General features: G+C 33.5%; 6 protein-coding genes across 6 annotated transcripts in view; 4 read left to right on the forward strand and 2 right to left on the reverse strand.

Annotated features, from left to right (window-relative positions):
- Positions 1–4,273: 4,273 nt before the first annotated feature.
- Positions 4,274–7,788, forward strand: LOC128670787 (histidine-rich glycoprotein-like). The gene is made up of 4 exons (XM_053746765.1): positions 4,274–4,357; positions 5,009–5,257; positions 6,819–6,985; positions 7,605–7,788. Exons 1-4 carry the CDS (start codon positions 4,346–4,348, stop codon positions 7,660–7,662), a joined length of 486 nt encoding a protein of 161 aa, XP_053602740.1. The 5' UTR covers positions 4,274–4,345; the 3' UTR covers positions 7,663–7,788.
- A 1,682-nt stretch (positions 7,789–9,470) lies between these two features.
- LOC128670899 (histidine-rich glycoprotein-like) lies at positions 9,471–11,068 on the forward strand. Its single transcript, XM_053746916.1, has 4 exons — positions 9,471–9,482; positions 9,814–9,963; positions 10,332–10,504; positions 10,621–11,068. The coding sequence occupies exons 1-4, from the start codon at positions 9,471–9,473 to the stop codon at positions 11,066–11,068; spliced, it is 783 nt and encodes a 260-aa protein (XP_053602891.1).
- Positions 11,069–12,454: 1,386 nt separating this feature from the next.
- On the forward strand, positions 12,455–15,428 carry LOC128670795 (uncharacterized). Its single transcript, XM_053746773.1, has 5 exons — positions 12,455–12,500; positions 13,722–13,750; positions 14,067–14,192; positions 14,458–14,474; positions 14,757–15,428. Exons 2-5 carry the CDS (start codon positions 13,742–13,744, stop codon positions 15,019–15,021), a joined length of 417 nt encoding a protein of 138 aa, XP_053602748.1. The 5' UTR covers positions 12,455–12,500; positions 13,722–13,741; the 3' UTR covers positions 15,022–15,428.
- Positions 15,429–16,837: 1,409 nt separating this feature from the next.
- Positions 16,838–26,700, reverse strand: part of LOC128670762 (very long chain fatty acid elongase AAEL008004-like) — a 127,457-nt gene continuing 117,594 nt past the window's right edge. Inside the window, exon 10 of the transcript XR_008404793.1 lies at positions 16,838–16,847. The gene's annotated coding sequence lies outside the window, so the exon portion shown is untranslated. The remainder of the gene's footprint in view (positions 16,848–26,700) is intronic.
- Positions 17,389–19,650, forward strand: LOC128670797 (cuticle protein 8-like). The gene is made up of 4 exons (XM_053746775.2): positions 17,389–17,493; positions 18,489–18,650; positions 19,110–19,279; positions 19,471–19,650. The coding sequence occupies exons 1-4, from the start codon at positions 17,482–17,484 to the stop codon at positions 19,532–19,534; spliced, it is 408 nt and encodes a 135-aa protein (XP_053602750.1). The 5' UTR covers positions 17,389–17,481; the 3' UTR covers positions 19,535–19,650.
- On the reverse strand, positions 19,649–21,709 carry LOC128670775 (cuticle protein 8-like). The gene is made up of 5 exons (XM_053746753.1): positions 21,646–21,709; positions 21,185–21,311; positions 20,937–20,983; positions 20,658–20,818; positions 19,649–20,296 (listed from the first exon to the last, which is right to left on the reverse strand). Exons 1-5 carry the CDS (start codon positions 21,664–21,666, stop codon positions 20,041–20,043), a joined length of 612 nt encoding a protein of 203 aa, XP_053602728.1. The 5' UTR covers positions 21,667–21,709; the 3' UTR covers positions 19,649–20,040.

The following is a 26,700-nucleotide window of genomic DNA, read 5'->3' on the forward strand; positions in this document are numbered from 1 at the left end:
TTGCATACATATTGTTTGAAGTACGAATGGCTTATACGAATACTTGCTGAATTTCAGGACTCTTAAGAACTTCGAGATAAAACGTGTATCTTTCATCACAATCAGTCCAGAAGATATTTTGTGATTGAGAGGAAGTAGATAATTAATGTGGTGTTCAGTCGTTAGTTTTCAGATGAAATTGCTGTTATAAAATAAGTAACAAGGAGACTAAAGAAACAATATAGATATAAAGCGAAAAGAAAAATTTTAAAATATCACATTATATACAAATCTTTAGAGACAATCACGTTCACATTGTTTTTGTTTCAATTTCTGTTCATTCATTGCTGTCGATCGACTGCCAGATGTCAGATGTCAAAAACTTCGAATGTAAACAGCGAAAGTAGGGCTTTGGCCACTAGCCTATTTTTAAGGTTTTTCAAACTGGCAGGCTGATTCTGTTTATTATGTTATAATAAATAGAATTCATACTTACCTAATTTGTAGAAAAGTGATATTTCTCATAAGGTACAGATCTAATAAAAGCTTTTAAAATACAACTTCAGCAGAGCGTGTAGAAATGAAGCAATGTGTGTAAAATAAATAATTTTTAGTTGAATTTCCGATTATGCCTAATTCTTGTAATTAATACTGATAGTAAGTGACTGAAACCTTGACCATATCCTGTAAAACTGACGATGTAATCAATCACATACCACACGCTTACCAATCATCAACAAACACGTATTAGTATTTATGATGAAGGAAATGGCGGAATTTTTGTTGCAATCCATAATAACTACATGAAAAAATGATTTGACGGCAATTTCTGTGTAAATATAACAGTCATTAAGTTAAAATATATATATTGTACCTATAATTTATCATTATATAAATATATAGTTAATCATATATTTCATTACCATTTAAAGGCAAAGAGCACGCGGTACTTTTTATTTATTATTATTACGACAGCCAGTAAATTTTCATGATTTTCGTAAGGAAATATCCAGGTATATTGAATTCATAGATGTTGATTGAAATGTAGAAAGACAAACTCGTGCAGCGTGAATACTTTAAAAAAGAGCCTATAGCTTTCTTAAAAACTGGGCCAGAAATGTCCATGGACTGCCAGACAACCCACATATTTGGTGTGACAAAAGCATTCCGAATGCTTATACAGCACGAGATGCGTGTATGCCCAACACGCACGATTTTTTGGCACGGGATTTAAGGGTGATGTTTATACTAAGGCACAAAAATATTGTTAAGGCGTGTAAGGTTTGTTTCATTAAAAAAAAGGAAAAAAAATAAATACCCACATTAATTTAAAAAGTTTTTATTATTATCAGAGAGAGATTGCATATAATGCGTGACAAATAAATCATATCCGTGCTGTAGACCGTTGAGTAGTCCTCTCATTTTAGGTGAACCATCTGGTCATTATGAGCTCGTAAACCAACCGTGTATGTAAAATTTCAACTCAATGAGACACTGAGAAGTGCTTCGAAATGATGACCTTCAATATTCCATTCGAATAAACATACTTTCATACAGTGCAATTTATATAATATCTTTCTATGTTATGCTAACGATTTCAAGATTTTATATTTTGTCTCTTCTCCCATTTAGGATATTGATCTTAACAAGTATGTTATTATTATAGAGACATTGCGTAACACCTTGTTTATAAGTAATAATAGGGTTTGACAAAACAAAACCATTACCTAAGCATGGTACCGTAGTCCGTACCGATTTGAAAGAATATTAAATATTTGACGTTTGAGAGTCAAATATTTAATATTCTTTCAAATCGATATCAAACTCATCCAAAAAAAAATATTTTATGAATTTTGGAAGTCACCAATAATACAAAAAAATACATTTTAAAAACAAAAAGTAGAAGTTTCTCAGGTAATTACATGGATATTTGGTCAATAAAGTCATAAAAGGTTAGCAAACATTATGAGTAGCATTGTACGTGTATAGACAACCGCACATCAGCCAATAACGCGCTGCAAAATCGTCTTTATTACCATCACATAAAGGTCACTTTATATGTAGGTGACTGTATATATGTACAGAGAACGGCGACCCCGTGAGAACAAGCAATGTGAACCGCAAATCGGTAAACGTAGGAAACAAAAGGCAAGGTTGGGCCAGATCTAAATGAATATCGATTTTAATCGACATTGCGAACAGAAAGTTTAAAAACCATTTAAGTACCGCATTCTTATTCTTACAATCACAGTAACTAAATTTGAAAACTTGACCTACGTTACTTGGTATAACGAAAATAACACCAAACCTTTAGGAATTAACCCTGAACACATAACACAATTTTTCGGGCAGTAATATAAAATACGTAGGTTCTCAATCGTCTAATCCTATACGTAAATAAATAAAGAGTATACTGACACCATGAAATAGTCGGTACAGTAATTTATTTTAACATTTTTATTATTTATTATTTCAATATAAACCCTCTACTAAGCAATCACAATTATAAAACGTTTTTCAAATATGAATCACTCTTGTTATTTATTCTGTAGCTAATAATTATCTATAAATTGGGTACGGTATAAATACACATTATAAATATAATGTGTATTTATATTTTTTTACTAACACGTGCATAATAAGTAACGAAGCGGTGGTAATCCAGTGGTTAAGATCGTCCGCCTGTGTGTCGAATGGTCTCAGGTTCGAATCCTACTCGTGCTACATGAGTATACCAATCTGATCAAAAATAGTAACCACTACTTGTGGTGGTCAATTATAATTACTAGTGTGGTAATTGTGGTGAAACAAAACATTGTGAGGAAACCTGCACAGTGGTTGACAGAAGTTCATTAGCGTGTATGCGACTACTTACAGGTAGGTAGTCCTAAAAGTCATCACTTCCGCACGGAAGATTCATCACGGAGTCTTCACCAATAGATAGTGTGAATACTGAGGAAGGTTTATGCGTACCTATAATTGCCGAAGCCGGGGACGGACCGCAATTTTTTTACAAAAATATTTTATGAAATACATTTTCCAGATGTCATAAATATTACCCAATAGATTTAATCTTATTAACACATGATATATTCACGGAGAGACATAATCAACGCATTGTCACGCTTTTTCAGCAACGTAGTACGAAATTATACACACATTCTCACACATTTTAATGCACTTGAGTAATGCCTTTGGTTTAATAAAGTTTTCCAGTGTACAGAAAGTGAAGCGTTTGAGTTATGTATTTTTTATTCTGTGCAATATATTTTAAAATATGATGATTATTATAGCTGATTTTCTGTAGATATTTCAAGTTAAAAGTACCCTATTGCTGCCTGTTGCTGTAGGTTATAGAATAGAAATTTATTTAAAACTCTACAGACACACACATAATATTAAAATATCCTATAATTATTTATACAGATATATTATACAGATATTCTAATGAATGTACCTATGTGTGAGGGAGATACTAGCCGCACCCCCCGACGTGTTACCTGCGATGTATAATGTACCTAAAATTTCTTTATAAAGCGCCTTACAAACTTGATAAATGAATGAATGAATTTCTTTATTGCATCTTACATGGTACAATTAATTGTTTGATACGGGTAAAAAAGCGCACGCGACCCGAAACATCCGAGGTATAAAAGGTACGTGCGCATTTAATACCCGTTTCAAGCAAAAAATTAAATAATAATAAATAATTATTATTTTCTTATGCGCATAAAAAGTTCTTCAACGCAAGTAACAGAAGATTACATCTGTTACCGTAACTATTTTACATTTGAATCACAGCAACAATGTAACCATGACAAACTTTTTATTTGAACAAGTTGTGGTCGACCGTATGATTTTTTGATTTCTGTAATAGATCGTTTTTATAGATAACATTGAAAGAAGTACCTACATTTTGTTGATATGTTTTTAAGAAATACAACCTTATTATTAACACTGCAGTATTAAACAAATTATTAACATTGCAGTATGAAAAATCTGTGTAGGATAGGAAACCTCCAAATCAAACAATAAACAATAATTTCTAAGTTAATTTGAAGAATTATTACTATATTATTTCATTACCCATCAACGAAAACAAGTTGTTTCGGAAACGCGAGACTTTTTTAAATCTTAGTTCCTGCACACAGTGGTTAAATTCCTTACACACACGCAACACAATAAGTACACTACATATTACGATAGGTGTTGGCAAACCCTAAGAAATTGATCAATGGATTTTTGCTCTAATAATTCCCACAATTATAAACTCTATATAAACTAATGAGGCAGAGCAAAATTCGCACTATTTTCTTGGGACACATCAAGTCAACTGTTTATACTGAAAAACGATTGTTTATCGACAATGTTGTCAAAAGTAAGTGTGAAAAACATATTTAAAATAGTGAATCTTTAGGGCGATGTTATTAACACCCTAGAACTCGCATGAAGTGAGTGATGACTGTAGTAGTGGAAGATATGTTACGAAGTGAAAACTTTGTCTTTTTTGGTTGATGGTAAGCAAACACCGTAGCTCATGGACACCGGGAACCAAATGCGATTGCCGATTTGCGGTGCTGAATATTTGGGAAAGCGATAAACTCTTTTCATGTCGAAACTGTTAGGGAACACCGCTGGGGAAGTTTATTAAGTCTATATCTATCCTACAAGAAACAGCTCCGACTTGTATCAATACATGTGATAAATGGACGTTGGTTGTAATTTTAAATATAATTTTTAGTACTGGCCTTCACACTTATACCAGAGATTCTTGTATGATAATTATGAAAAAAAATACATAATTAGGTAGAATTAAAATCAATATTTAAATCAAAATTAACAATAATTTATTTGCTTTAATTATTAGCTTTAAATAGGGTTTAATTATCTAATCTATAAATCAACTCTTATGTTTATTAAATAAATTCTCTGCGTTATTATACATGCCTGTGTGAGCCATACCTTTGGAATCCGAACACTACAGATACATGACCAGTTGTAATACATTTAAATAAATAAATTCTTTCAGGTGCTAGCCCTCTGCGCGCTGTTGTCGGCGTGCCAGGCCCTATTCCCTTTCCACCACCACCACCATCACCACCCCGCGATCAGCCACCAGGACCTGCACAAACACGTGGGTCCCCACCACCCGATCCACCACCACATTCCCATCCACCATCACATTCCTATCCACCACCCGATTCCTATCCACCACCCGATCGAACCTCTACACCACCACCTTCCAATCCATCACTTGCCTATTCACCATGATCACTATGTGAGTATTTCGTTTATTCTTCGTTCTTTAGGCATATTTTGAATGTATGAATGAATTATAATATCTATTTTAATTACTATTTAAAATCGGATTTTAGGTTTTTAGATATTATAATATTTCTATTTGATAGATAGCATTTCGCTAGCTTTTTATACGATTTCTCAATGTAATTTATCCTAATCCGAAGTCATAATCACACAAATGTTCCCCAATTTCCTACTCTTCCGTTATTGAATTTAATCTATAAAAGTTATTTAATACACAACTCATAAAATTATCGGCAAATAGGTACAGTATTCTGATTTGAAGTGAACGGCTGATTGTAACTTAGTAAGTTTCCTGTACTTAAGCCCTAGTTAGACTGGCGGAGTAATAGGAATTATACTTATTACACGGGTTAAATTTGATTATAATATACCAGCGACGCTATTTTTGTTGTTGTCATTTAAATTTTGAGTGAGTTAGATTGACTCCATGAGATTGAAGATTAACCCCATGCAACACTAACGGTCATAGGCCCACTTGTGTTACATGGGGTTAATCTTGTTACTATATGGTAACAAGTTAATTTTGTTGCTCTATAGTGACAATAATTTTTATTCGTTAGATACAAATTTGTTTATAAATCTTGTAGGTCTTGTATACTACTTACCGGTCCATACCTGTAAGATTGTAAAATTTGATGAATAAACTATAAATACCTAAAGCCCTTAAGCGGTGGTGGTGTAATGGTTAAGACGCCCGCCTGTGGATCCAAAGGTCCCAGGTTTGAATCATACTCAATATGAATATATAATATCATACTAAATACCAATCTGGCTCATAAAAAAGAGTTTTCATCGACCACCACTTGCTTCCGGTGGAGGAAAACATCGTGAGAAAACCTGCACACTGCTTGTTTCTTATTAACATTTGTGTGAAATAGAGAAGGCAATGGCAAACCACTCCATTAATAATGCCAAGAAAGTTTTTGTGTGTATTTCATTCCACGTAATAATCACGACCCTCAGCCATGAGGAATACGACTATGAAGAAAGCCCTTAAATTTTTAAGATAACCCAGAAATATTACTATGGAAATAGCACATACGAAGAGATAAAAAATCTTGACTTTTAAGTCATGATCTTTTAGTTAAAATAGCAAGCTAAATAGCAGCATTACATTTAAGTAATCCAACAATAGTGTGTGCTATAGTATTGATTTTGATCTTTTGAGATAATTTCTGCTGCTGGCTCAAATGGCAAGGTTCTTGGTTATATATTACTATAGCTAATGTATCTGGATACTCTTGACCCCAAGTAAAAGGTTCCAGTTTACTGAGACCTTTTCATTATTATGTATAGGATTCCACTATGAGATTCTAAGAAACAATTAAAATGTTCTGTCTGCGGATGCTGCCGTTGATAAAATGGCAAAACTAAATCATATGAAATACCAATCTTTAACTCCATTTATACCTTTAGCTTTTGAAACCTCTGGGGTTTGGGGATGTGAGGTCAAAAAGTAACGATTTATCAAGTTACATCATCAGCGTATATATATCGCGCGTATATATTTCCAGGCGTTCCCAGAATATAAGTTCTCCTATTCAGTGCACGACCACCACACCGGCGACGTGAAGTCCCAGCATGAGGTCCGACACGGAGACGTGGTGAAAGGTGGCTATGAGCTGGTGGAACCCGACGGCAGGTTCAGGAAGGTGGAGTACAAGGCGGATGACCACACCGGGTGAGATATAACTAGCCTAAAAAAACTGCAAAGGCATATCGGATTTAAGCTAAGGAACTTACTCGTAATATCCTTTAATGTTACACATAGGTACTACTTATGTACACCTAGATCATAATATATAGTACTAAGAACTCAAAAGTTTTGAAATCATCATCCTGGGGTGCATACTTCGAATTGAAGTTTGTAAAAAAAAATCAAAGTTTTGAATAAGTTAAAAAAGTATTTTTATTTTGGTCATCTGTAACTCTAAGATGTTTGAAGATTTCCACATGGACCAACCAAACCGCTAAAACAAGTCAACAGTTTTTGATTTTCAACGGAAAACCTTTTGGTTGATCCGGTGAAAATATATCTGAAGCCATTTTTTATTTTCAATGGGCCATTCATTATTTGGATAGCCAAAAGGGAAAATCTTTTTTAAATAATTAAAAAACGTTGATATTGCTTATAGATCTCTAAAACCAAATAGAATGATTTAAAAATATGTTATATTTAACCTTTTTTATCCTCACTGTTATTGCCGAAATGGGTGCTTGTATAGTTTCAAATAAAAAAACGACTTATGTTGCAATAAAATATTGAAAAAAAAATATTATAACTTTGTCCTTTTTTTCAGATTTAATGCCATCGTCCATCATTCCTCGCCTCATCATCATGTTCATCACCAAATATAAATTCACATTGATACTGCTAGCGACATCAATATCCGACGTCCACTTCGCCTATAAGACTGATTTGTCTGCGTCTAAGCAAGTCTATAAAGAAATTAATAAAATAAATAAAAATATTAGCGCTAATAATGTATTTTCTTTCATTGTTGACACCTGAAACATTTAATCAGCATAATTTAAGATCACAAGAGTTTCTAACACTTAGGTAATTAAACTAAATTATATTTTTTAATTACCCTACCGACTTCCTGGTATTTTGTTTTTTGTGAATTGGTTAGATGACAAATTTTCATTTTGATGACTATTCGAAGGCCCTTATATTATTAGAGACACCACTGAAAACATTGTGACAATGACAATGGTACTCAAAGAAATGACAAAAATAAAATCACACATTTTTGGACTCGTCCAAACGCTTCATACTAAATGATACTCTAACATGACGTGACGTAGTTTTTTACGATTATTTACTTTATTGTATAATTGTATTATTTTTTTCAAATGAACTTTCTAACCAACTTTAAATGTTCTTATTCCAGCAGAATTTTGACAGTCTGAATTATCACAATGGTTTTAAATACATCTATTTTATCTAGAACATACATAATTTTTCAATTTTTCTGTGTTTGTCATTTACCTTATTGTCAATATTTTTCGGTCGCCCGTCATTGTTAGCAAACTACCCCTAGGTACCTAAATTAATATGTCTTAATTCATGTTTAGCATAGATATTTTTTCAAAATAACTACTTGGAAACTTTATCCTATGAAATGTCATAAGTACAAGTGGGCAAATAAACTTTCTTCTTTTTCTGAAATCGGTTAAATTGATTGGTGGTCTATTTTCCTTCTTTGTTTTTGAGTGTGTCAATGCTTACACGCTTTTATTAGATTTTGTTCAAGTCATTTAAAGGCATTTAAAAACCGCCACCTATCCTATATAAACTAGTGAACTTAATACCACTTATAGTGTGCAGGTTTTTTCGCAATGTTTACCTTCACCGGAAGAGAATGGAGTCCATGAAACTACTGAAGCAGCGATGGCCCAGTGGTTAAGATCGTCTGCTGTAATTGAAAAGTCCCAGGTTCGACTACTCGAGCCACATAAGTTTGTATACTAAAATACTACTCTAGCCACATGAGTTTGTATACCAATCTTACTCATGCATAGTAGTTAGTTTTTATCGACCACCACCTGCTTCCGGTGAAAAAAAAAACATAATGAGGAAACCTGCACACTGGTTGACATATTAAGTTCACTAATATGCATGCGAGCACTTGCCATCAGATGTCGATAAGTAGTCGTGAAAGTCATGTCAGATACCTTTAAGCGACTTGAATAAAATCTGGCACCAGTGTTAGAAATAAAAAAGAAAGAAACACACTCAAAAAGAAAGAAAAAAGAAAGATGTGATATAATATGTGCATCGTATGCTTATAAACACGGATTACAAAAAAATATTTACTTAATAAAAATGTGCGTGGTGCATAGAGCGGAGTTGATCTTATACTAGGTAATATTATAATCAAAATTACATATACCTAGTTGAATTCTTATAAATCATGACCGTATTCAACAAGTCAAGCTAATTACTGCAATAATTTAAAATTATTGTATTGACCATCAGATTGGTTTTCTCTTTTCATTTTCAGTGTTACGTCTGTAGATGAGTAATTCAATTTTATGTAATTAGTGTTATATTACAGGATACTAATCATTGGGATATAATTGTACTAAGAGTGCATATATAAGCAAGGAGATTTCAAATAAACGCATATATAATCATTATTATAGGGCGTTAAGATTCAAACATGATTGTGAAGGTAAATACAAGTGTTAAAATAAAATACATTTGTGTATTAAGTGAATAAAAATCCAAAGTTGAAGTGAAAGATTATAAATAGTGAAAATATCGTCCGTCTGTCTTGATAAATTCTCAACTCGATAAACTCCTAAAATACTGAACGGATATATAGTTTACCAAATGGATGTACAACTCATCGCGTCGTGAGCAAAAAGCAAAAAAAATCATTTGCTGTTATGAAGTTTCCTATAGCTAGTCTAATCTAGAAATGCGTGGAATTAATAAGGCTTGTAATAACAGCGTTCTCATCATAACTTTATTACACAAAAAACGAAATCAATTTGCTCTTTGTATCACAGATATTAAGTGTGGTTTGTCTGGCGCTGTGTGTGCTGGGAGACGGCCCCGCGATCTCGGAGCAGAAGGTCATCCTCCATAACAAGCACCACGGAGAACTCTCACACATTGGAGCTCACGAGCCGGAGCATCATGAGGAATATGTACGTTGTTTATATATGTACTTGCAGCACGAAACTTCGAAGGCCGTGTTAAGCTGAACAGTGGGCTGGTCTATCGGTGGAATCCTGTCCTTACATCTATAAAACCTTCCTTTGATTGACTCATTATTGTACCACTTAATTCAATATCTGCGCGGTGATATGATATTTATTTATCGAATTATAGACAAGCAGCTGTTTTTTATTGTATTGATTAAAATTCTAAAGTCAATTCACTTTATAGATTCAGTTCACTAATCTTAATTCATAACTTCATTTCATTAGTTTTTCATGTAATTTTCCATGATGATACTTAAAATAGAATGAGATATCTAAGAGAATAACAAAGATATAACAATCGTATTTTTCAGGCTTGGGCGTATCCTTCATACGAGTTCTCTTACAGCGTGAATGACCCACACACTCACGACCACAAGGGTCAGTCCGAAGCAAGACATGGCGATGAGGTGAAGGGAGAGTATTGGTTGATCGAGCCTGATGGTCGCAAGCGCACTGTCAAGTACCACGCCGACAAGCACAGCGGGTAAGGTCTCATTTTAACTACAGGAGAAATTATAAATGAAAAGAAAATCGGTCTCTATATACCTAATCCAAAATTCGTAATTTTATGATGGCTAACTTTATACTTTAATATTTCAGATTCAATGCCCACGTGGAATACTCAGCGCCACATCATCATGTTCACTTCAAGACTCACAAACACTTGGACCACAAACCTGAGATAGTACATCATCACGAAGAACACAAGCCACATATTGAGCACAAACCATTGATCTTGCATCATGATGTGCCATTTATCAAGCCTTTGTCGTTAATCAAGCCTGTGCCGCTGATCAAGCCCCTGGTGCCAGTACACAAACCCCTGTTCCTTCATCATGTTGAACATAAACCAGTATTTATACATCATGATGACCACAAACCTGTGGTAGAACATCACGACCATCATGATCATCATGACCATCATGGACCCTGGTTAGTGCCCAAATATTACGGCCACCATGAGCTCGCTAGACCTATCCTGCGAAAGCTCCAAGAGAACTACCACCACGGTCACAATCCCCGTTTCTACAGGACTCCCAAAGAATAATAACGTTTTGTGATCTCCAATTCCCCATCTTGAAAGACTGAACTGAACAATTATTATGGAAATCGATATTTTTTTACTATATACCAAATGTGGTATTATAATAAAATATATTTATTATGTGAATGTAATTACAGATTCGTGAGCGCTCCCATAAATTGTATTTATTTTCATTATACTTATTGCATGAACACATTATTATATGATGAAGACCATGCGAAGGGGTGGGGATAAAGCATAATCCAAGCTCTGACGGCGGCGTAAGGAGCCGGGAAGATGAGGGAGAGACATTATATAAACGAGTCATACAGACCAACTTTATGTTTTCAACTGTATGAGTTATTCGTTTAATGTATACTACCTACGTACTGTTTTTAATACTAAAATATAGGAGAATAAAACAGTCAAATTATACAAATCTACTTAATAGCCATAATTTACGCTACAAAACATTTCATTTTCTTAATGGCGTCATTGGTTGCCCAATGCCACCTACTTATGTGGTCGGTTACGGGAATAAAATTGAACCAATATATTTTCATACTGGTGCTCATTGAATGTGAGCAAATCTTCATCAGTATTAAATAAAGATATAATAAAGGCCTATGCACAAATTCGTGCGCTGCACTTATGCGGCCCGATTGTATGGAATTTTTATAACGTAACAATTCCATACAATTTATGCAGCAATAAAAGTATTATGTGTGCACGGACCTTAAAGTCGATGAGTATGGACTTATTATGGAGGACTTATATTGCCTTTAAGATAATTAAAAGCAAAACTCTACTTTGTAGGTACCCTGATATATATGTATGATTTAGAAAAATGGGGAGACTGAAAAAGAAATTGGAAGACGTTTTTTTATAGTGCCGAGATGATATAGATTATAAGTATCATAGCACTAATATTATAGATATGTATGACTATTGGAGCAAACACAAAAATACTTTCATCAATATTTAAAAAGGAATTTCCGAAAGGACTCAGGTTGTATATTAGATAAGATCAAAATTTTAAGGCTTGTTTTAATTATTTCATAGGGCTAAACCGAAATAAAAAAGAAAAAATATTTGCTAAAAATATGAGTACATACATATGGTTGGGTATATCCGGCTTATGTTATACCCAATCCATTATAAACAGATAAACTTATTCTAAGCTAGCAATAGCTAGCTTAGAATAAGTTTATGTGGGTATAACCTAAGCCGGAGCTTGAATAGGAATGAAACCTATTCTATTTATTGCCTGGGGCAATAGCTCCAGGCAATAAATAGAATAAGTTTATCTAATCGCTCCATAGACACGGTTTCATTCCCATTGGAACAAACATGCCAATTATGACACAGAAAATCTAATAGGTCTGTACATAATTTTTCTCTATGATATCAATAATGGCAAATTTGAGTAAATTGATGGAAACTATTATAAATCAATGTACGTATAATAAATCATTAACAAAATAATTCAATGACGTGAGTCGTTAACATCATCTTGTGAAGACTTGTGATGCGCGCATTAGACCACGTAGTATCACTGTAAAAACACTTCCGAATGCAATTGATTTTCGTATGTATGTGTACAGTATACAACAGTTTTTGATAATACCGTTATCAGCGGATGAACGGAGTTGATTTTAATATTAATACAATAATTTTAATACGCAAATTAATGTTGGATTAGGAATTAATATAAAATTGGAAGTGTTACAACTGTGTTAAGATGGTCTAGAGGAAATAAAAAGTAAACCTACTCCTGGTTCTATATTCCGACTTCGAATGAAGTTGAAAAGATTGTATGTACATTTATTTTTAAGATAAGATAAACCGTAGTAAGCACTTTAGTAATTTATTACGTAACCTAAACTAATATTGTAACGCAGTGTATTTGGAAGATTTTAGGTTTTAATAAGTCTTGCATCGACACCCAGCTTTTTACAAAAGTCACTTTTGACACAAGCTTTTATTGTTGTTAAAGATATTTTAATGCATTCAATGTGTGACAAAAATATCACCGTATTTTAATAAACAGTTGAGGAGTTCCCACATCTAGAGCCGTTCCTAAGTGCGCCATCATGTCATGCTTATCATAGTAATGTATATCATCTAAACTAAACGTGTGTACAAAGGTTTAGTTCAATCGGTTGAAGATATCTGCTTCAAGATTCCGACTTCAAAAGTCCTTATGTCTATTCCACCCGAATAGACATAAGGACATGTATATACACAGTTACATTGCAAGTTAAATAAAAGCTTGTATAAATCCCTCTTTCTTGCTATATCCTAACTATTAATAAGTTTGTTATTTGTAACATCCACAATTAAGGTGACAAAATCAAATTCTTAAATTTATTAGTCACAGGTCATAATATACTACGCGAATTTTGGTGGCAACCATATTCTATTTTCCGCGGACGATTAACTAATTTAAATTCATGTCAAAGAAACAAATATCAGATCTATATATTTATAATAAATAAAAGATAATTATATCACTTATAGATATATATATCACTTAAGATGATTATAAAATTATATCTCACGTTTAAAACATAGGCTGTTAATTGTTACATCCTCATCCGCTCGCATCACGAAATAAGAACATACCTATTTGCAAGATTTTCCATTTCGATATTATTCTGATTGTTTTCGCTTGCAGGAACTGACGCGTCGATTGTTATGATTTGGGTGAGAATAAACTGAGTCTTTTCGCCCATTTTATATTTATTATTTTATTGCTTTTTCTTTTTCATTATACAATTATTTATAACTCTTAAATCATTCGATCCTAAGTATATAAGGTACAAGGAAAGTAAATATTAAATAACTAAAATTGAAACTAAGCTATTTTAGTTTATTTACATACGTATATTATATTATATTTATCTAACCATATAGAAATCTTAGTTCATGACCTAGTTTAATAGGACAAATTTCATTCTTCATTTAAACTTAGGAAAGTATTATAGAAATAGTGAAATTAAAAATTGTATATTTTTTTCAGATTTTATATCTCGCGGCGGTGGTGGCTGCGGCCTCGGGGGTGGAAGAGACAGATTATAAGGAAGATAAGGAACAGGATCCTTTGAAATACAACCCTCACGACCGAGTTTATAAGTACAATGAAAATGTGAGTTTGCTTTAAAATTATACGTGTACAGGTGAACAGGTGAATGAAGACAATATTTTTTTAACCGACTTCCAAAAAAGAAAGTGGTTATTAAATGCATTCATGAACATAAATACTATATACCAATTTTTAAATATGCAGTGAGGCAATGATAATCACTTATTTTAATTATAAAATCTTCCATGTCTTTTCACTCACAAACCTACTAATAACTTTACCCTTACATATAAACATTTTTTATTTATATATTTTTGACATTTTTCAGGACAAACGACAGCAACAGTAAGTACTTAATTTATTTTTATTTTATTTGCAGTGGTAAATAAAATAAAAATAAATTATATTACAAATATTTTTAAGTATTACAAATATTTTTAAAACCATTGTTATTCATATAGTATTTAGTTCTTATAATATACATTTCATTACAATAGTTATCATTTCAGAAAAAAAATAAAAATATTTGTCAATTCAAAAATTGTTTCTTTCGAAAAAATATTTCATATCATAATTAGCTTTCTCTTTTTGCTCAATAAATGAAATGAACTATAAAAACCTTCTCAGGATCCTCCAAGAGTTCAACAACCCCGACTACTACCAGCCCACGCTAGTCCTGGACTACAGATACATGAAGACAGGTGGTCGGGAGTACGTTCAAGGTCCAGGCGGACAGTACATAATCCTACCTAAAGGTGTCAAATCTCCACAAAAGACTGAATTCAAGACTTACGATGACCTTCTCCTCCACCTAAAAAACAAGCAGTTTAATAAAGGACATATTCATAAAGAAGATTATGGATGGGATGACTACCAATTTAACCATAAATAAGTTCCAGATATCAGCATGATTGGCCATCTTCACTGCATACACACTGATACCACTATTTAATTAAATACCTACTTACCTCGTCTTTTGATTGTAACATGAATTTCATTAAAAACATTTTATTGTTCTGCAATCCTTATGAATCCATCAAGTTTATATACGGTATCTACTGATTAATGAATTCATTTCCTAAGACATTTTTTGTTATTAACTCCATTTTCATATTATGAAATATAAATGATGTTAATTTTAAATTTGTTAACATTATAAGTACTTATATATATAAATATTTTTTTATAAAAAATACTGCTTATAGGTAGTAATAAATATCTTTGGCACGTCTCTAATGACCTAACAAGCAATACCAAAATGATTAGAGATTTCCTTAGTAGTTAATTTTCCAAATGTAATTACGAATAATTAAAGATTTCTAAACTAATTAACTTTTTAAGTAAACATCCTTTATACACAGATGACTTTTTTACACACCAGCCAAATTTTGTGTACCGTAGGTAAATATGAAGTCACCTATCCATATCGTATGTAGGCACCATCACTATTATATTATATTCAATTTAATCAGCTATCAGCTTATTATTAAACATATGATTGAAAAAGTGTATCCACTTTAAAAATTATCAGGAGTTTAGTTAGACTGTAAGTAAATGTAAGTTTATTTCACTTATTAGGGTTCCCTAACCAAAGGGTCTAAAAAGATCACAGTCTATCTAGGAGCTTTATAGCGGCCATAATTATATGACTACATGTGTCCATTTTTTAAGATTTAAGATAAATGGAATATGTGTCTAACACAAAATATTCAAAATTAGAACCTTCATGACGTCACAGCCCAAAATAAAACTGAATGAGAAAGTATATACGATGTTGAATTTGAAAATCAATTTCAAAAATCGTGACGTCATAATACATTACTATCATACAAGCTTTTGTTGCTTTTGACATTAGAAAAAAGTTAATCATTTGACGAGTTGGAAAGTACCCAATTTCTCCCCGACTAAAACAAAAAAAAAATATTACGAATTGCTATTTATTATCTCAAAATTCCTATGTAGGCGGTACTGCGAAGGGCAATTCTTCTCTTACCACTTACAATTTTAGTAAAAATATTTTCTATGTTTCATTTTTCCAGAAGGTTCACACTAGAGCGAAGTCGCGGGGTAAAGCTAATTAGTAAAATGTGTTACATGAGTATTTACAATCGAAACCCAGACGTATCTGAGCTTCGGTCGTAGACAGCATAGCTTTGGTGGAGTTCCAGCCGAAAGTTTATGAATAAGTAGGAAATATATATACGTATAGTCTTTTTCAAAGATGCGAAATATGTAACAAAAGCCTTAGAAAGAGCTCTTTCAAAATGAGAGAGGTAGGTCACTAACTAGGTACACTTTGAGTGCTGAAAACATCCGCTGCGTGTTTTCATTCTTAGGAAAATGTATGCATCAAGAATTGGCAGCAGTCAACGTGTTTACAGACTACACTTTGTTGGGCGCTTAGATTATAGAGTGTGGGCCATATGAAACATACGTTTGCATTCTTTGAAATATAAAATATAGTTCATATTTTTCCGTTGGTAACATATGTTGGTCAAAGTCAAAATAAATAAGAACGACGACTGTTTCGATTATTAAAAATCGCTATGAAAATCGAATCGGAAATCGATTCAATCACTAGCTGGGCTTATAATTTATATTTATTAATAAGTAAATATAAATTACTTCGACTAATGAGTAATATTTGGTTCAATGCATCGTCGGTACGTTTTTTGATCCCCGGCCCCTTGACCCGCCAGGATACGCTTTCACGGATAACTGAGTTTATTCGCCATACTTTGGCATTCCGTGTGTGAATTAAAAAATAATACAATGTTTAGGACAATTTCATATTGAATGATGAGATAAACACTTCAATCAATTCTGCTATATCTAATTATTCTCCCGCTTTTACTTAGTATTATTATTATAAAAATGGAGCAATATCAGTTGGATATGTTTGTGTTGGTATATGTAATATCTTTATCAATGTATATCACACTGTCTGACACAATTTCACAGCGAAACCGCTGGACCAATTTGGATGAAAATTGTAATAGACATAGTTACTCGAAGATCTAGATTATCACGAGCAAAGCTGTGGGCTAGAGTCAGTCAATAATACACTTATTGAAAAAAAGAGTGGCATACGAAACCTCTTTATAGTATTTAGGTTGTTAGTTTATTTGTTTAATTATTAATTGTTTAATATTATATTGAAGGACTCTTGCAAATATTAGTTTATGAAATTAGTTCGCGCTTACCGATTTCAATGCCTGCCACCAATTAACCCAAACACGATCAATTGTCGTTATAATTACCCAGTCCCGGTCTATTGGCCAAATAAAAGGAGCGTCCTCTTCAAAGTCGGCATCATTTGAAGTTGAACAGAAAAGAGGGATATACAAACGATATGTGGTTCCAAGTGAGTAATCTAGATGAACATAATTTAATTTCTATCAACCCATTTAGCTATTTGATTTTAATTTGAAGACTAGATATTACTCGCACCTCCACCAGCGGTAGGTATCCTATATTTGATCTCAGGTCATATAACTCCAAATTTCATCAAAATCGGGCCAGAAGTCTCGCCGTGAAAACATGACAGACAGAGTTTGACATTGTTAGGTATGGATGCGACGCAATTTTGACAACACCATGGTCGTCGATTGGATAACGGCTGTCCACGGACTAAGAAAAAGTGTAAAAAAATTATTTCTTATGTGGTGTGAAATGGTTGAGCAAAGGCATTAAAAAACCAAGCATCGTCAATTGGCCTCTTGACTGGGTATAAAATAAAATGCATACCTATCGTCAGTTTTATTAATTACAAGACGTACCTTTTTCCAGTCTCATTAAAGTTTATCAAAAATGTTTTTGACTCCAATACCCGTGACGTGTAATAACACGTCACGGGTATTGGAGTCAAAAACATTATCCTCACTATCATACAAGCTCCATGTAATATTTTGTTTTTGACATTAGATAAAAATCTAATTGTACTAAAATCTAGTTGGAAAGTAGTCAATGATGGAAATTAGACCAATGATATAAAATTCAGCTTCAATGTAATGTTTTTATATCTGTGAAATTCAGAAACTTTATAATAGAATCTACATAGTGTATTAAATTTGTCTTTCAGCAGGCCTACCATCAACTTTTACAGATTCCAAAGCAAATCAGTTCAATTTAGGCACCTAAATCGCATGAATCGCATTCATACTAAAAATTAAGTAGGTACGAATTTGGGATGCAGTTCAGTTTAGGTCGTAAAGTGGTAGGATTGCTGGTAGGACATGACATGCAGAAATATGACATTAAGGCCATTTTTTTTTATATTTACCTCTAATTCATTTTACATTTTTATTTAACACTAATTTCTGTAAGATTCTTTTAAAATAATTACTGGTCATATTTCAGATATTAGCCGCCTGTCTCGTCCTGGCTTGCATCCAAGCCCACCCAGTGGCTGTGTCGCACCAAGCCCGCTCGGATCACCACCACCACGATCACCACGGACACGGCTACTATGGTCACGGTCACCACGGCCTTGATCACCACGGACACTGGGACAACCACATGGTACCTACTCTATCGAGGGAACAAGTGTGTGACCACGTCACACAGAATCTCTCTCATCATCGCATGTTCTCGGCTGCATTCACGGCTTTGACGCACGAAGCCAGGGGTCGTTGGCATAAAAATCAAACCTTTAAATTTTGGAGATCTGGCTCTGATTTTATAACCAGCTTCCTGCATGAGGTCAAACCTCTTTATGAATGCGGCTGTTGGTGTTGCCTATCATCCCTGCCAGGCCAGAAGTAGACTCGTACGACATCCACGGGAGGATTTGGACTGGCCCTATTCATTCATTCATTCGACAGATATTTTTTCCTACGTACTTTACATCTGGTTACATCGATTTACCAACTTGCTTCCCGCATACTCAGCTTTTCATTAAAAAAGAAACTTCGTTAAACCCCATTACGTTGTATCACATGAATCGTAAAATGAACCATGTCCCATAATTTTCTATTCCAGCACCACATCCCCTCATACAAGTTTTCATACTCCGTGTCAGATCACCACACCGGCGACGAGAAGGCCCAGTCAGAGTGGCGCCATGGAGACCTGGTGAAGGGCGCCTACTCCCTGGTGGAACCTGACGGCAACGTGCGCTCTGTTCATTACGTCGCTGACCATCACAATGGGTACGCACCTTTAATTACTTAGTTGATACTGGCAACTTATACTTACATCGTGCTTTTATAACAAAACAAAGTAAGAAATAATACCTGGAGAAAGTTTTTTAGATTTTTTTCTGAAATCTACCTCATATTTGGCGAATTAACTTACTGTAGCTCGAAATTATTTACATAACATGCATGTTTACCTTTTTCAGTTTCAATGCTGATGTTCATCACAAGACGCTTCATCATCATATCCAACATGGTCATCATCATTAGACTGACTACAATATTTCCAAATTCGAACTCTTCGACGTCTATCAAGATAAGTGTAACTGATATAGTAAATGTAAATATAAAGCATACATCGGTAGCGCTAACGAATAAAAATAATACCAAAAATGTTCGATTTTTATTCATTACAAGTAAAATGCACATACACAATTACACAAGTGTACAAATGTTAAATATTTACATAACACATCTTGATAATAATAAACCTTTTACACTATCACCACATAAAAATACAAAAGTTAATAATAAGTTAGTCGATAACTAAAACTGTTATTCATTAAAATGGGCTTTATTCGCTGTAAGCGGTAAAAAATAATAATTTATTAACAAACAAAGAAATATATCCAGATGTCAAGTAAATACGACTTAAGCACACTTTGTCTATAGCAAATAGGTTTTGGGTTGTAACTGCCCTGCAAAGTGCGCGAGGCGCATATTTGACCAGAAATGAATATACTCTTGGCGTTTGAATCTGGAGGTTGCCAATAGCATCAGTAAGGAGGTGAAGGATGCTCTCCACCTTTTTTTAAGTGATTGACACTGAATCCAGCATTATATGATCCACTTGACGGTGGATATCCAGAGTAATCATTGCCTTGGTTTGGAGTGAGATAACTCCTATCAGAATTGTTTGACTGGTCCGGTGAGTTGTATCCGTCGTTGATGTTAGTAAGAGGTTTGTAGGAAGAATCCACTCGGGAATGTGAGTGCCTTGTACGATCATCTCGTCTTACAATAGCATTAAATCTGTTAAGACAACATACACATAAGATAATGCATAGAAAACTGTAACTTTACTACAAAAAAATCTACCAGGAAATATTTTTTCTTTCCTTTTTTTTACGCTTCTTCCTTTAGCCAGATCTCACACCATTAAATGTTGTTATTGCTGTTGTTGTGGAAGTCTTCCTAGGATTCACGACAGTTATAAACTTTTAATATAATACTTACTACGTTGAAACTTAATTGCATCCACGAGACGTAATAATTCAATAGTGAGCATGAAAACCGTTTCATATGATTTTTCAAATATTTCTGTAGTTCTAAGGTAGTTAAGATATAAACCATCCCATATAAGTAAGACCCATCTAAGTAATAAAGTACTTACCCACTTAAAGCATCAGCAGAATATTCAACAGTCCTCAATGCCCCATCAGGCTCGTACAGAGTATAAACTCCACGAACCCTATCTCCGTCTCTGCTCTCCCAGTGAGACTTCCGATCTCCTGTCTGGTGGTCTGTCACTTCATATTTGTACTCGTATTTAGCCTGTGAATAAACATAAATGTATTGGTCAATATCCTGTAGATGCTTCATAATCATAAAACTAATAGTAGTGGAAAAAATGATCAAGTAGAGGATGAAAAGAGCAAAGATATGCACAAACCTGATTATGACTATTGCCGGTGCTGTATGGTTCTGCTGGTGATGATACTGTAAATAAATAAAAGTCAAGAAACCAAAAGATATCGCCAAATAATGTCAGTAATTCAACTGTTGTAAAGTAAAGATACTATAGTACTGATAAAGAGATTATAAATATTACAGTAGATTTTCTATTCACTGCGCCAAGTTGGAGAATGGAGACATTATTAAACACTTGATGTTTGGTCATAAATCTCAATTAAATCTTACCAGCAGCTGGTTCTGGGGCGCGGGAAGAGGCAGCTGGGTGGAAAACGAAGCTCTGTGATGAGGTAGCGTGCTGCAGCATCGCCAATGGAGAGCCTTCCACTAGCCAGCCATTTAACAGCAACAATATCTACAATAAATCGTGATTATTCTTATATTAGCTTATAAAGCATTGTTATATTGAGCCATCGACCAAAATTTATTATAATGTCGACGTTAGAAAAATTAACTATTATCGAAAAATTAACAATCACTTAATTCTCTGGACCCTCAGCATTTGTCACATAAACACAATATAACGAAAGTTCATAGAAATATATTTAAAACAAAAAAGTTTATATATAGTAATCTAGTCATCTCGACTATCTTCCTTAATTTGGTCACTTGGAATCATCTTCTTGTACAACAGTCTCATAAGCCAAATCAATGTTTTAATTTCAAGTATTTTTTAATTAAAAACGTGCCTTGAAATAGATAAAATCCATATTCGTAACAGATCTGTACCGAGTAGTTGTTGCATTGATGAGACGTAATAACACAACCTCGTTTTTATAGGAACTGCTAATCTGATAAGAGAAACAATGTGTTCGTCAGCGGATGTATTTGCATCGACAAAGGTCCTGTTGTCAATTAAAATTGCTGGTGCTACTGTATGCAAACCTTCTTGGTAAATGAGGCAAGTACTGAAAATCCTTGTAACGTCAGTTCATTGTATCTATCCGTCATGTGGACGGCTTCTACTCAACGCTGGAGATCATACCCTGATATTGATAGAATTAGGTGTACTGTTTGTTACAGTTTGCTACACACAGTTTGATGGGTGAAAAGAAGAATATTGAAAAAATCTTGAATAAAATAGGTATACCTACAAGTAATGTCTTGTCATTTCATTACCTAGTGTAAAATTGAGAAGGCAAGTGGCAAAATGACTCCATTATAATTGCATAATAATCTTTCGTCTCGTAATTGATATGACTCATTTAGAAAAGTAATTCGTTTTCATTATAATAGTTTATATTAATAGTTAATGCATCTGTCCACATTCGTGTCTTACGTCGATTGCAACTTAGTGAATATGCGAGAACGGCGTGAACAGATGGTGTTGAGATTTTTCTTTTCATTTTTCCTAACTGCTGCAATCATTCAATAATCTTAAATACTACATAATAATTAATTAGAATAATTGTTTGATGTTTTTGCAATAAGTTTTAATATGTAAATGACAATTAATTCTTGATTTGTAAAGCTGAAATGGTGATCACCCTAAGTGCATAAGTAGTCTAAAAATGGTTCCGGGAAATAGTACATAGCAAATCCTAATTAGACATATCTTTCTGCAAACAAAAATAATGTAGAATGGGAAAAAAGTAGATGGAAAAAGATCGAATTGATCGTGGGTTTTTATTATTATAGAGGATGACGAAAATCCCAGTGCATCTCAAGATATCTTATTTGTTGTAGCTACTACATCTACAGTTTAACAGCATAACTAAAATGCTACAAGTCTGCTTGTTGGTATTACCCAAGGAAAAACCAGCTCGTTTGCAAACTGTTCGCTGATTGTGGAACCGGCAACAACAGCACGATATTGCAAGCACTTTCAAATTGCAAGCAAGGTTTACTATCATGTACCAACTGTTTTTATGTTGAATAACTAGATGGCACGTGCATCATGGTTTGAGTTTTTACTGTTCTTAATATAAAATAAAATAATGTTAAGACGCGCTAATATAAATATAGTCATCATTTCCCATTGTACCGCACGCACCACTGAACTGGACCATCAAAGGTGCGGATTGTTTTTTGCACCATTATGAAGCTGAAAATTAAGTATACAATCTGAAATCGATAATCTGTTATCAGATAGATATAATTGGTAGTTACATCAATCTTCTTCCATATCCCTTATTCCATTCCACTTGAGGTCGTGTCTCCTCGTACACGTCCGCCAGAGATCTCTGCTCTGAGTGTTAATGGGATTTATATTTCGACTTGATCACTTATTGTTTACTTGCCCACCGGGTGGAAGAAACCTTTGAATTTGGACCTTTCGGGTATATTGAGAATCTCCCATGTTGGCCTTCGTCTTGTCTCATTATGTGTTAATTCCAACGTAGGAATCACTATTAATCAATATTTTAGGTATACTTAAATTATTCAGAAAGATATTTTCACTGCTGATTTCACCTGCCATTTGGATAAAAAATATGCATTTTCATATTAAATAGGTACTTAATTTCCGAAGCAATTGCAATTAGAAATTAAAACGCATTACAACATGTCACGTGAGTTATGAAATGACAATAACAAATTGGCGAGACCAAATCTCATCACTCCGGTTTTAATTGATTCAATTTTGGCAATGTTTAAAATCATTAACTTGTAAATACATCCAGCAGCCTAATCCGGATTATGCTTGCATAGTTGATAGATTGATGTTGTTCTAGATTGATTTGAACGAATAATGTGTCTAACGAAATGATTCTTGCAATTTATTTGAATAATTAATTAACATTACATAAAGACTAATGTAAATTTCTGAAATGCTACCAAAACATTGTAGTGCAAAATTATTTTTCATAAATTCACAAACTTTAGACCTAAGTAAGAATACCTAAGTAATTTTTAATCTTTTTCTTCTTCATTTCGTCGCACTCCTCATGGCTGATGATCATGGTCATTATGTGAAGTGAAGCCTGTATTTTTGGATTTCAATCTATTTTGCTTTGCCTTGTGGCTGGTAGCCTACCTGAACCCTTGGGTGTTTTCAGGAACATTAAGTACCTACTTACTTTACGGGTGATTTTCATTTTCATTACCGTATCGTACCCCGTTTTTGTCTTGCACCTATGCAAGCCGCAACGCTGGGTTGCTGCCCGCCTAATAGTCAAGTTAATTTCGAAATACCTTAATTTCTAGCAATATAATCTAGATCTTGAAACTACTTATTTACTTATATGATAATCAACATTTGAAAAGTTTGGAAATTTGAAATATTTATCTACAAATGTTGTTATCAAGGATTAGAATCTTGGCTACAATTTATTTGTTTTGTGCTTAAATTAAATGTCTTAGTCCCCTGTTATATAATATTTATACTTATGACTTACATTCCAATATAGATCTGGCATCATGTTGTGTGTTACAGTATGCAGACGATGTTTTAATTTATTCATCTCACTCTGATATTCAAAAGGCAGCAGGAAACCTAAGTAGTACATTACATAAATTGTCAATATAGCTCTCGGAGCATAATCTTTCGTTATCCAAATCTAAAAGCATAGTAGTTGTATTTACTCGTAAAAGAAAAATTCCATTGATAAATGTTTCAGTTGATAATGAAATGATTCCGGTGTCTGATAAAGCTAAATTTCTTGGACGCTTATTTGACACTGCTATGTACGGTAACGCTCATATTAACAATGTGATCACAAAATGTGAAAAGAATATAGATATAATTAGAGCTGTTAGTGGAGTTTGGTGGGGATCACATCCTAGTATACATAAATTAATGTATAATGCTTTAATAAGAAGCCTATTAGATTTTGGCTCTATAACATTTTGTCTTGAAAATAAAACTGCAGTTCATAAATTAGATTTATTACATTAATGCCATTTAAAACATTGTGATAATTTAAATTTACATATCACTCTAGCTTAGATACCTGGTCATTCGGGTATTCAAGGTAATGAATTAGTCGATGGCCTGGCAACCTTAGCAGCATCACAGGGAAATGCTGAAAATGACTTTGTCTACTGTCAAGACCTCCTGGTAGTTCCACGAGAGTATCTTTTGAAAGAATGGAACTCTACATGGGAGAGGTCTAGTCAGTCAAAGGTAGGACATTATCGACGCCTTAATGCAGAACTTTGTCTAAAACCTTGGTTTTCAAAACTGATTTTTGATAGAAGAGTTGCTTCTACCATATGTAGACTTAGATTTGGTCATTGTTGTATTGCTACTCATTTACAAAGAATCGGTGTTCTTAGTGAAGATATATGTGACTGCGCTTTAGTTGAAGAAGGTGATATTGATCATCTTCTGTTCAGATGTTCAATATATGACTCAAAGCCTCTTTACCAGTTCCTTATAGAACTCCGTGCTCCTCTTCCTTGTGATTCCTTTACTATCCTTTCCTTTACAGATTTTAAATATATTAAAGCTCTTGCTTCTTTCCTTTCTTACCATAATATTTATGTTTAAAACTATTTATTTAACCTTACATTACATATGATAATATATGTATTTATTGCCCTCATTCTTCAACACCGCCTAAGTCCTATCCTATCGTCCAATAACAATGTAACTCGACACTGGCAAAAATAAGCTCTATTGAAGAAGTTTGATTGCCACAAAGAAGAAAAGAAAAAAAAAATTAAATGCCCGTGTCATTTGAAATGTTAAGTGACACTAGATGCGTTCTTTTTTAATTTTTTTTTTTGTTGCAGATAACTGTTACTCAATACAAAATTACAATGAGTAGGTAAAATAATTTATAATATATATTTAACTATGGATATGCTTGTTTATATATTTAATAAAGATATGCATGTTATTTAAAAATATTTAGTTACTACTAAGTAATCTGACATAGCCTTATGACTAAGTAACTAGGTATGATTATACGAGTGAGTTTTTATACTATCCAATTTCTTCAGTTGAACGGCATGGTGTTTATCTATTACAGAGTAACAATGATGAGATTAGGCATATTCACTAAGCTATTGAGTCAATCCCAAAGAATATCTTAAGCGCAAGATGACAACATCACTAACAATAGTACAAAGAGATTGATAATAATCTGCAATCAGAGAATAAAGGCATTCGTATGTCATCGCGCAAGCCTACCGCGAAAGTAAGAACTTTACTGAATAATGTTTTTTATCAGCCTCATTGAAATCGATCAATTTGACTAATAGCCTATGTTTGACCTTGAAAATAATTGTTTACTTTTCAACGTAGGTGACATAAATATAAAACGTGACCTATTTTTGCCCGAAATGACATTCATTAATAGATTATTTTCCCGTTGTTGACACAAATATATTGTCTATAGGAGACAACATAAATAATTCTTGTTTTCCCCTTATTTTTATTGCGAATAAATTAATTGCATTCAAATTGCGATCTAAATACGAGCACTTGGAAATGATCGTCATCCTGGTCGCGTTCGTATCCTATTGCAATTAACGTGTCTCCCTAGTTCCGCTATGGACGGGATTATTTTGGAAATTCGGAAGCCAATATCCTTGTTAACTTTTCATGTCCGATGATATTATTATTTTCAGTAATTACATTCACTTAGCTACTAACACGATTAACTATTTGTCAGGACTATTAGTTAAACCTGTCCTACTAAAACTCCCGAAAATACATTGATTTTAAAATGGCTTCTTTTTTCTCCTAACCTATTACGGACCTCGTTCTTCACTTACTCTGTCCAGCAAATTTTCTGGACAAAGACAATGAGGACTATTTGATAATAAATTGTTGACTTAAAGAACGTTACAAATACTAT

The sequence above is a fragment of the Plodia interpunctella genome, chromosome 6 (assembly GCF_027563975.2).
Source record: "Plodia interpunctella isolate USDA-ARS_2022_Savannah chromosome 6, ilPloInte3.2, whole genome shotgun sequence".
Taxonomy (NCBI): domain Eukaryota; kingdom Metazoa; phylum Arthropoda; class Insecta; order Lepidoptera; family Pyralidae; genus Plodia; species Plodia interpunctella.